Source organism: Myiozetetes cayanensis, unplaced genomic scaffold (assembly GCF_022539395.1).
Source record: "Myiozetetes cayanensis isolate MyiCay16 unplaced genomic scaffold, myiCay2020 scf12, whole genome shotgun sequence".
Classification (NCBI taxonomy): Eukaryota; Metazoa; Chordata; class Aves; order Passeriformes; family Tyrannidae; genus Myiozetetes; species Myiozetetes cayanensis.
Window position 1 is genome coordinate 27,161,597 of NW_026086826.1, and position 12,247 is coordinate 27,173,843.

Below are 12,247 nucleotides of genomic sequence, written 5' to 3' on the forward strand. Positions count from 1 at the left end.
CCTGGTGTTTGGAGGTCATTTTGCTGGAGGTATTTACAAACAAAGCCTGGGTTGCAGGACCTTCCCCTCCTGCTGTGGTACCCACCTCCCCAGGCTGCTTTGCCGGGGTGCTGCCCGGCCAGACGTGCCCTCAGATACAACTTCCAGCTATCAACTAATTCCACGTCTGGTTTCTCCTTACCTAGCTGGGTGGCCCCCTCTGCCGGGTACTCGGGGAACTGGCCCTCGGAGGGGACGCTGACTGTCCGGCGCAGGCAGCGCCCGCGGGAAGGATCCTGCGGCTCCGGCATCCCTTCCGTGGGCACCTGCGGGAAAAAGATGCCAACAGCTGTCAGTGTGCCACGGGGCCACGATGTTAATGCACCCTCTTCATAAGGAACTTCATTTTCTGCTCATCTGGTAGCAACTCTCAGGCACAGTTTGGCGTTTCTGGCCTCACCACAGAATTCCAGAGGCTCCCCAGGAAAGCATGGCGGTGATGAGGAGACCATGGTGTACAGCCCCCCTGTACTCCGCAGGTATCCATCACAACACAGTCCACCTGTCCAACTAAAGGCAGTCCTGCCTTTCAAGGCTGCTTTCCCACTGCCTTGCCTGCTTCCACACTGGGAAAGTCAGGCAGAGGCAGATGGCTACGTCCCAAACTTGGGAACAACAAAACTTCCGACAGCTGCCTGCTGGTCAGCGGTGCAGCACAGAGAACCCCGGCTGCAAAGGCCTCCTCCAAATCACAAGCACAGAATAACCCCAGTTGGAAGGGACCCACAAGGATCACCAAGTCCAACCCTCAGCCCTGCACAGGACCATCCCCAAAAGTCACACCATGTGCCTGAGAGGATCATCCAAACACTCCTGGAGCTCTGTCAGCCTTGGGGCCGTGCCCACTGCCCTGGGGAGCCTGTTCAGTGCCCCACCACCCTTGCGGGGGAAGAACTTTGTTCTACCAAGATCCTTGAGGTCATGGTTTTGCAGGTCTTTGCAAGGTCAGATAATACATTAGCTCAGTATTGGTGATTTACTGGATTTGCAATTGTTTTAACTTGGACAGTTGTGCCACTGAGTTACTGCTGTAACCACCCAGGTAATTGTGCTCCTCATCTGTATTTGTCACCACAACATTGTTTGGAGATAAACTGTTTATCCCTAAAGCTCAATAGTCTGGTGTTTGTTACCATATCTGGAACCTAGAGGCTGGTAGGGCCACCCTAAACTCATATATTCAACAGCTGGAAGAAACCTCAGGGATGAGGGAGATGCAGAATCCAGGGGCTGGAGGGAGGCCCAAAACATCTCAGCACATTTTTGATGAGGACTTTGGCTTCACCAGCACAACTGCAATACACGCACTACAGCTATTTCTTTTCACCCAGATACGTCACAGACAGCTTGCAGCTAAAGGAATAGGAACCCCCATCCCATTTCCTGTGCTGCTTATCCTTTCATATCTTCCACCATCTCTGAAAAAAACAGTATTAATAGCAAACAAAAAGATATCAGTCATTTGCATTGAAGGCTGCGAAAGATGCACAAGATACTGCACTATTTTAGGAACAGGCTGCACTACAATGGCTCTCACAAACTAATACTGGAATTTCCTGACTTCTAAGCACTTAGCATTCTCTTAAGGTCACTTTTTAATGCTATTTATTACTAAGCTGGTCTATTTGGCATTTTCCAAAACAAGTTTCCCAAAGCCCCTGTGCTTATTCTGTTCAGACTATTGTCTTTGCTGGTAGATTTTTACAGCAGCTCCTTTGCTGCACGATCTCTGTGCAAAAGCACATTAGGAAGTTAAACAGAGACTAATTTTGTTAGTTTATGCCACATTCCTTCAATCAAGTTCACATATTAGATTTTCAGTTCTCATCTGGAGGCTCCATTTAGTCTTATTCCCTTCTAAACTCTCCTCTGGTCCACTGCCTTTCCCAGCTTCCTTCAGAGCATTTTTGGGTGGGATGCTGCGAGCTCTATTTCCACATCAGTTATTAGCAGTACCTGTTGGATGCTTTTCAGGTGTGCTGTGATCCTCCTCTCTCAGTGAACTTGCTGCACCCTCCCCTCACTGCTTGCTCCAGGCCAACACAGCTCCTGTGGGATGGATTCCTCCGCTATTGGATTTTTTTTTCCACCGAGAAAAGAATAATCCCTATTTTTTATTTTTTCCAAGCACACCTCTTCAGTACCTGTGTGTGCTTTGAGACATGGATTGACAGGAACATTCCTTTAATCCACTGACGCAAAAAAAGAGCACTACTAACCACCCTGATGCCAGCAATGATATCCACAGGGACACTGTGGATGTGCTGATTTACTGCCACAGGGGAGCAGGACGATAGGGATTGAGCCTCTGAAATCTGACTTTAAAATGCTTTGTTATTTTAAGCTCCTCCAAAACCATAATCTCAGTCTATGCTGACAAAAAACTAACTCCAAGATTACAGGACCAGTATTTATCACTTAGTGTGAGACCACACTGCTTTGTGAACGTGAAAAAGTGAGCTTGATCAGCAGCTCTGCATCTTTGGGGGCTGGACATGTTTTAAACAGGTGTCTAAACTGCAGGTTTGCCTGTAGTCAGGCAAACAGATTCAAGGATTGGGAGGCACCAAAACACAAGGAAGTGCACAAATGAATAGCACATAAAGACCAAGCCAGCCATCTGCAACCTTCCCAACACTCCTCTAGCCCCTGACAGTGCAGCAAGTTCAGCAAATGATCGAAGGGAAGGACACACTCTTGCAGAGTCAGGACTCGAATGGTGATTCAGGTTTTTAGCAGAGTTTTTTTTTTTTTTTAACCCATCCAGCTTTGTTATCCTGTTCTGTGCTCACCAGCCTGGGAATTGTCCGACCCTGAGCTGACATGCTCAAGCTGCTGGTTCAGGGCTGGACTCTGAGCAGTGTAACTCTGGGCCAAAAAGGTACAAAAGGACAGTCCAAATGCTGATCATTTAGCTAACCTTACCAATTTTCATCACAGGTTATGTTTCCCTCACAAATTCCACAGCTTATCAACGTTGGGTTCAGCCCTTGAACAGCATCATCCCAGCTCACCTGACACTGAACATGCATTTTTAAGTATAAAAAGCCTGTAGTGGGGATTTCTAGTAGTTTGATGACAAGCAGATTTCAGAGGAAATAGGAGTAAGAGCTTTACAAGCATTTAATGCCTCTTAAAGGCAAACTGAGATAGTCTCTCTAAAAAAAAGTAGGGAAACAAGTTTCTTCATTGCAGATAACATTTTCCAAGATTTGAAAGAGTGGTTCAAGACAAAAACTTGAGAACTTGTAGGCTTTTCTGAACTAATAGTCAGGAAGTTAGGAATCACGTCAGCAAACCAGTTAAATCATTCATTTTAATTTCTACCTTCCTCCAGAAACTCCAAAGCTGGCTAAAATTTTGACATAGAAATCCACTTTAAAAAGATGGACAGCAAACACTTCTCTGGGCTTTCAGAAAATAAATAGCTGAATTTGTTTGGGAATTGAAGCAAATCTTTTCTTATGACTGGGTTCAGCTTTGACAAACTCCTGTTTACAGGTAAAAGGTATTTGCTGTGAGGTCCCAAGGAGACAAGTCCTTTGAGAATGGCAGTGGGCATTTCTGAAGAGCATCCCCTGGGGCCCCACACATCAGTGTTTGTTCGTGTTTGTTCTTGCTGTTTTCCCTTGGGATCACTGCTGGCCTACCACTACTGGTGTCAGCCACAGGACATGGAAGAGTAGGAAAATCCATCCCAGTTGTCCTGCTGCTGGCCCCTGTCACCAGCAGATCATGTCACAGTGAGAGCAGGTCTTTGCCCTTGATTAAAGCCACCCCTAAATCCAAGAAGGAACATGAGGTTTGGGTGCAGGGAGGAAAAAAGGAAGAGTCTAACACAGTGAAAAGCACTTTTCATCTTCATTTCCACCCGAACACACGACTAAAACACCCTGCAGGCCCACAGCCAAGTTACTGACAGGGACTGACTAAAAGCAGCCATTTGTCACGTCCCTCATGGAAGTGCTGTGCACAGTGTTGTCTACCTGAAACCACTCTTCATGAACACTAATTCATCCCCAATCCCTGTTTAAATAGCACTGATTCTGCAGACACTTCTACTGTGCCCTCACAGCTCCTTCCCTATGGAACGGGTTTCAGAGAGCAGATGAAAACATCTACACCTTCCTGACAGGGAGAAATCTTCCTTGTGTTAAAAATATCTGACTTGTACACACATCAACCTCAGACCTGTTCTCCTTGTCTTGGAAGATGATGTTAAATATTATCACACCAGGATATGTTGTAGTAATTGCAGATCTCCTGTCACTCAGGACTCCTTATTTGCTGAATTGTGTCTCATGTTCCTACTGGGATTCATTTTCTTTGTACTTTTGGGCATTGATCTCTTCCTTTCACTAATAATTTTCATTCTTCAGTCTCACCTACACTCATTTTGTAAAGCTGACAAGGTGTCAAGTAATTAATATTTTCCTACGCTGCACAAGGTGATACAGCCAGACTATTTTGGTCTAAGTAATTACAGATATTTTTGGATCAAGTTGTACTTCAAAATGTCTCTGATTTCCAGCCCACTCTTGTTCTTGAACAGCAGAGAATCTCTCTTGAACATACTCCGTTCAAACTGCCTTGACAAAAAATCCATAGCGGTGGGATGCTATGAGAAAAGAGTTTTCTTTATTACACTGTTTATTTCTGTAATGTTCTTTATTGTTTCCTCTTAAAAATCTGTGCAAGTTATAATGCTGTATTTTAGCAGCATTAACTGAAAGAAACCAAACTTAGCATTATACCTGAAACAACTAAGACCTCTTTCATTCACCTGTTTGCATTTTGTATCTGTTTTCCTACTTTCTGAGCTGGACACACAGATATTTGCAGAGAGATTTTACAAAGCACTACAAACTTCAAACACTTCTGTTCCCTTCCAGTTCCACGCTGGCCAAGCTTCTTGGATTTTTATTCCATGAAGTAACAAAGCAGATGCACAGAGAACTCAGTGAGATGCTTCAGACTTTCACCTCTATGCCAGCCTTGCAGTGATGTGAGGGCTCCCTCTGGGCTGCAAGGGCACTCTGCTGGTCACATCAACTCCTTCTTCCCAGCTGAGTGATGGGCAGTGTTCTGCCCCTCATACTGTTTCCAAGATCCTCTTCAGCAGTCCAAAGAACTTCTGACCTACTCAGTCTATCAGCAATTATCATGTTCAGAGCAGGAACCTCTCCAGCTCCTCTTGCCTATCACCTTGTTTTAACGAAACACCTCCTCCAGCATCACCTTTACAATAATTTTTCTTTAAAAACAATCTTTAGTTTTCTTATTTAAGTAACCTCCCTCTTCCTCATTCAGCTGGTCTGTTCCTTAGACTCCCTGTACCTGTGGTCCCACCCAGGGGCTTTTCATGATTCCCCTCCTACATACTTTTCCATCATTATGCTTTTAACAAGCATCTCCCCTCACTGCTGCCTTAGGCCTTCGTGCACTCTCACTTCTAGATCCCATTTTGTGGAGTCTCTTTCAACTCTGAATGACTTGCCAAGAAAAAATTTAATTGTGTTACCTCCCCTCCCCTTCCTCATGAAAGCTGCAAAGGGGTATTTCCACTGCAGAAAAACGAGAAGAAGGTGTAAATCCAGAGTATCAGGTCTGTGTCTCTCTCTCAACTAGCACCTGTATACACTGTGTGTTTCTGTACACTGCCCTATGTACAGACTCACAAGCCAGACTAAGCCAACCCTTTATTTTCCTGCAGAGCACACCTGACTCTGCAAGGAGTTCCCTTTTTCCTTTCACTTCACAGCAGTCACAAATTACTTGAAAATCAGAATGGCAAATCTGACTCCAGCTACAGGCTCCTGAAACAAATCACATTATCAGCATGTGGAGTCACACCTGCACCAAAGGCATGTCTGCTTGGCCCATCTGCATGCAGCATTTCCCAAAGCAAGCTATTTCTCTCACTGTCACAGTGCAGGAAGCCTCCCTTGAGAGCACACGGCAGAGATTTTCACTGCTGCTTGACTTCTTGGGGTTACTGCTACACTTAAACCTCAGGCTCTCTGTAGCCTGATATTGAATTTCCTCAGCTTCTGACAAAAAGCAGAGTGGTATTTAAACATAATATATAATGCCTCAACACACCAGTCCTGTATCAGACTTCCCACATTTATTCCTCAGGATCTAAGCAAAAGACTCATCTTACTCGCAGCAAAATGCTTTCAACTGTCTGTGGCAGGAGAAATTAAGAACCCCTAAGAGCATGATTACCACCTCCAGTCAATTATTTGTGACGTTGAGCCAGTGTTTTTCTCAATTACATTTCTTCAATGAGATGCACCCTTTCGGTCCAGTTGTGCCGGTACAGCACAGTTTTAGGAATGATTCTCACATCCCCTTAAGTTTCCTCAGTATATACTTTAATTCCTTAGGTGACAGCCCTGTCAGACCAGAAAAAGAATTACACGGTAAGCAAATATCATTAAATGGGCCTTCCATTTTCCCTTCGTTTGATCACCTCTCCCACGCATTAGCACTGATGTTGTCCCCTTCCAATAAATCAAGTCCTCCTCTAAACCATTTCCTCCTACTCTCCTTATGAAAGGCAATACTTCATTGTAAAATAAATTGTAAATAAACCTGAGCACAGCTGAGCAATATTTAGTGCTATACCCGAAACAGGTCTCAAGCTTCTACAGAATCAAGAAAAAAACCCACAAAAATTCAGGTCATCTCCAAATACAAGAAACTATGGTATTAGACTAAAATTTATGGGTCCATAAAAAGCCTTCACTTTTCCCTACCTTAGTGCCTGCACTGACGTAAGGAGGCAGGTTTACATAGCTGTGGTGGCTTTCACCACCATTAAAAGCAGCAATAACATAGGAAGACGTAATGGCAGACTTAAAGACAGGCTGTAAAGCTCCAGGAGGGCCTTTGCGCACAGTTTGCTGACACCTCTTCCACGCAACCGGCATCTGGGCCAGCTGGATTGCAACTGTGCCCCACACCATCCACACACAGCATAGCTTAGCTCTCCTTTTCATGGAATCACAGGATGTTAAGGAGTTGGAGTAGAGCTTAAAGACGATCTAGTCCCAACCCCCGTGCCGTGGGCAGGGACACCTCCCACCACACCAGGTTGCTCAAGGCTTTATCCAACCTGGCTTTGAACACTGCCAGGGTTGGGGCATCCACAACCTCCCCGGGCAATCTGTGCCAGGGCCTCACCACCCACACAGTAAAAAACTTCTTCCTCAATTCCCTTTTTCTCCCTTGCAAACATTTCAACAGTTTCATGGATGAAATAAAGGGGAGATGAGAAAAGCTGCCCTTGAAAAAAGCCAACGTGAGCTCCTCTCACCTCCTTCTCCCTGTTGAGCAGCACCAGCTGGCTGTCCGTCAGGATGCAGTATTTCCTCTCCCATGTTGTCATGTCAGTGTAGGGGGACTGGCCACAGGACAGCCTGTGTGTAGGTGGTCCTTTCACATCTGCAAACAGAAAACCACAACGCCGGAGTCGTTAGCACGTGCCATTAATCACCTTCTCTGCTCTTGCTGTTCTGCAGCGAGATGGGAACCAAAACTGCACTCTGCACTTGTTTCAGCATTTTAAAGAGACAAAATGGGAATCCTGGGAGGCACCCATGTGGAACATTACCTAAGGTGCACTATGAATACTTATTTATCTACAGCATGACTTACAAAAATGGCAATCCCTGAGATGAATATAAATGTCTTTGTCAAAGGCTGAAATATAATGAAAACAAAAGACCAGGAGTGCCTATGAAAACTTAATCTTCTCTCTATTCCCTTCTCAGAACTGTCATTCAAAGGGGTACAGCCTTGCATGTACTCTAAATCTTAATACAGTGGATTATTTGAGTCTAAGGATAGAGAGATATAGGAAGGAAGATGGGGATCAAGGAAGGCAGGCTTGAACAATGGAAGGAAAAATTCAAGGGGATGGGCATTTAATTGAGAAGGGCTTGCCAGCATCTTTTGGTGGGGAATGTAGTCAATTAAACTGTGCATTTTTATTTAGCCACAACCACTACAGTGACAAAAACTAAAACAAATAACCCAAACCAACCAAACACAGACAAACCCAAAAACCCAAGAGAACCTGTGGCTGCCCCATCCCTGGAAGTGTCCAACGCCAGGCTGGAACACCCTGGTCTAGTGGAAGGTGTCCCTGTCCGTGGCAGAGGGGTTGGAATGAGGTGAACTTTAAGGCCCCTTCCAACCAAAGCCTTTCTATAATTCTATGATTTATCTCTTTCTAAAGCTCTGAGTTTAAGTTCTGGCTGCTGTGTAAGATTAGGTTTCATTTTTATCTTGCCCTCTAGTTCTACACAATGTTGCTTGCACTGATCTAAAAATCAGCCATTCTCTCTGTGGATTCCTGAAGTCCCTGGAATACCTCTAAGGGGTCTAAACCACCGTAAAAATCCAGGGGCTTCCTGAACAGGAGTCCAGGACCTCCTTTAACCATTTCAGGAGCAAACTGAGTGTTCAAACCCAAAACTTTTTGCAACGTGATCTTCCTATTAGCTCAACTGCCAACGTGCACAGCGCTAAACGTGCTGCCTCTCGTATCCTCTCCCCAGCGTCACCACTAGAGGCCAGCGAATCCTCAAACACCCGGCATCTTCCAGGGAGAGCCGGCCCAAATGCCAGCACTAAACCCGGAGCAAGGAACCTCTCCAATTCGCTCCACTCCTTGCAGCCCCTGCGTGTGCCAAATCCCATCTCACCATTAGTAAGAGATGCAACATCCTTTGTGCTCTTCTCCCACGGTTTTGCCTCCACATTGAATGGAATGTATCAGCTTCCAGAGCCAGGGAATTACCTTGGAATATGGCTTTTCAGTTCAACCTGTTGTTGCATTAGGATTTTTGTGATCATTCAGGAAAATGCTTGAAACAGGCAACTTGATACCTTTAGGCAAGAGAAAGAAGAGGGCTGCATGGCTCCTATTGCTCTGAGTAATAAAAACCTGCACCTTTGCTCCTTTTATTTCAGGTGCAGTAATTCAGGGAAGAAGCTGAGGTGCAGAATCAGGCTCCACACTGTTACCTGTCCAACACAGCCTGCTTTGCAGTTGTGATGAGCAACGTTGTGTCTCTCCAAATTGCCCAAAACTCTATTTAGGTGTAAACATGACTAAGGGAAACCACCACAACCTCTATGAAGCAAAAGTGCATTTGTGCAAATTCCTGGAGCAACACAGACTCTCTCTCCCACAAGTTATGTACTTGTCCATCTTACAGACACGAACCCTCCAGGGAGATTTTTGGCACAACTGCATCTCACATTTACCACGGTGTCGAACCAAAAACCAAACCGGATGCAAAATAAAACCACTGCTTAGACCTTGGTTTCCCAAAGAGCCCTGCCTGAGCACAACAAATGGACGAGCAAGGGGCTGGTAGAGGCAAGATCAGGGCGAAGGACGAAGCCATGGGCTCCTGGCACGAGTGTGCAACAGAAATGGGAACACAAGAGCTCTGGGGATCTCATCCCCTGGGTACTGAAAGCACATGATAAATCACCACGGGGAAAAAAAGCTGAAGGCTTGCGTGCCCTGTCCTGCTCGTGTGGGTGGGCTGGCAGTGAGAGTGCCTCCAGCTGCTACGCTGAGCAATAACCAAGTAAACTCTGTTTTGAGCTGCTGGTAGACTTTTTTATGGCAAAAAAAAAAAACCAACCAACCCTCCTGGACCATCAGCTCCAACGCAGAATCTACAGTCACGACGTGCCCAGCCCCAAAAGATTTTTGTGTTTAATTTCTACTAACTAGAGGCCTTGGCAGGATACCATCCAACTGATCCATGGGCTGCACAAAGGAATTAAAGAACAGAACGACTTCTTCCACTGCAATAACAACTCCAGGACTGAACTGAGTCATCAGGCACCGCGGGCCAGCCACGGCTCTGTTGCCAAGTGGGTTGGCTACGTCAGAGCAGCTTTCCACAGGCTGCTGGCAGACTGACATGCCATCCCAGTGTCTGGAGCTGTCAATCACCACAGAGAACTCCACAGCATTAACATTTTGTGTTGGTATCAGTATCCTTTTGAACACGTAGGGACACAGCCCCACCACTTTGCAAGCCTGACCACGTGCTCTCTTCAGCAAAGAGCAGCCACAAGCTGGTTTTCTGATTTATCAGGTCCTGTAACTTCAGCCCTCTGCCCAAGGCTGGTGCTGCAAGCACACATTGCAAACCACACGGATGCTGAATGCGTGTTCCAAGAAAACTCACTGCAACAAAGACGGCAGCAGAGCTTTGGTGGGTCGGTCCTACCTCTTTAAATTATTTCTCAGCTCACTCTCCTGCATGGTTTGATATCTTTGGAGCCTCTTGCAACAGCTGTGACTTCAAAATTTATTCTGAAGCATGTTACCAGTTTAGACAGCAGACTCTCTGGGACTTTGCACGGTATCACATTTACACTTGGTCGCCTCACAAACCCTGTTCTGCTTTCTGGGACTCTTCATCTTCAGTTTTCACTTTACATTCTTGGCTCCGGCTTTTCACGTGAATGTAAAATAAAACCCACCGACCTCTTCCACTAAGGTCTCACAAAACCAATTCACCACCACCGTTTGAATCGCGATGGAAGCGAGCAGCAAAAAGCTCCACGTGTAACTGGGAGCACTCCAGCTTTTGGGAAAGACCAAGAGTCAGGGCTGTCCTTCCTCACTGTGGGGCTACTCTCTATCAGCTCATACCGCAAGGCTTGAGCCTCTGGAGATGAGTGATCACTCACCGATGAATGCAGTCGAGGACAGGAGCTGGAGGAGAAATCAGGGAAGTGCATCTGAAAGCTCTGAGTTTGCAGATGTTACTGGGATGGGCTCAGGCAGCCCCACACCTCAACAGGCAAGTTCTGGTGGCAGAAGTTTTCTGGCGGGTCTGATGCAATCCCCTCCATTCTGCAGCATTACAATGAGGCATTCAAGTAAGCAGATCAGCCAGTCTACACACAGGATTAAAGGTCAGGCCTTATGTGCCTTCAAATGCTAATATCAGTTAAGTAACAGCTTGGGGAAAAAAAAAAATCCCCTTCTTGGTACCTCCCTACAGAACTGAGAGGAACGTCAGTCGCTGCCACATCCGACACCGCCGAAGACTGGAAACCACGTTGTTTTTCCTCAGGGCCCTGAAATGCCATTAGCCATGTTAAAAATATCCACAAAGCTCCCTTTCTTTCATCCAGATGACAATTTTATACCTCATTATTTTTTAAGTACAGAACTTTTTTTCAAAAACAGGTGTGTGTGTGGGGGGGGGGAGAATGGAGGGACAGTGATGCCATAATCACACAACAACTGAAGTGTTGAGAGGTGCAGGGCGAGGGAACACGGAAAGCAGGAGCCAATGCCAAGCCAATCCCCACAGACAGGGTAAGACATTTCATGAAAACTGACGGCACTTTAGGAGTGTTTAGGGAGCAGTGCAGTGCTTCAGATGGGAACTTTTCTGAAGGTCCCACTGCAAGCACGCAACAATTATTTTTCCTTAACATTCCAAGTGCAAAATCAGAAAATGATTTCCAAAAGATGACGGCCGTTCCACCGTCATTCAGTCCCCAACAGCTCTTCTACAACCAGAAGAGCTGCATATTCTCTCCTCAGAGCTAGTGAAAAGGACAGAACTACCAGAAATCAGGCCAAAAAAACTACATTAAAGGTAAATTCACGCTTTCAGCCTCTTTGCCAAAAAGCACTCTACTTGCCATCAATAAAAACACTGAAATAACCCTCTGTCCCACTGATGACAAGAGCACCCCTGGCATGTCTCAGAGCTTCTTTTTTTTCTGAACCACACTCTTCCTATGGCGAAATCAAGGGCTCACTGAAGTACCTGCCAAATTTTCCTCGACTCTATTAGGGTCCGTATTCTGTTCCCAGTATTTCCAACAAGGAGCTGCCAAGCAGCTGAGTAACTAACGGAGTGGCCAAGTTTGTACGCTGGGAGGAATTTTTTTCCCCCCTAAGAGAGATTAGTAGGAGCCCTAACACCTTCTGACAACAGGTCTGCTTACCCAATGTCAATGTTTCCATGGTGTTTTATGTACTCACCATAGAGACAGGACTCAGAGGGAAGTGTTTTAGGTAAGTGCTGTCATCTGAGAGCTTGTCAGAACCCCAACCTGCCCAGGTGTGCGTGACCATGCACCAGTCCAGTTTGAATAATCATCCCTTTGAACCTTTATCAAGCAAGTTGAGCAGAAGCTGCAACAA

General features: G+C 45.8%; 1 protein-coding gene across 16 annotated transcripts in view; it reads right to left on the minus strand.

Moving 5' to 3' along the window:
- RASAL2 (RAS protein activator like 2) overlaps positions 1–12,247 on the minus strand; it is a 169,299-nt gene that overhangs the window by 76,072 nt on the left and 80,980 nt on the right. For all 16 annotated transcript variants that reach the window (XM_050306524.1, XM_050306519.1, XM_050306520.1 and 13 more), the window contains exons 2-3: positions 7,361–7,488; positions 182–305 (exon numbers count right to left, since the gene is read on the minus strand). In XM_050306524.1, coding sequence (XP_050162481.1) covers positions 182–305; positions 7,361–7,432 — 196 coding nt within the window. In that variant the 5' untranslated portion in view covers positions 7,433–7,488. The remainder of the gene's footprint in view (positions 1–181; positions 306–7,360; positions 7,489–12,247) is intronic.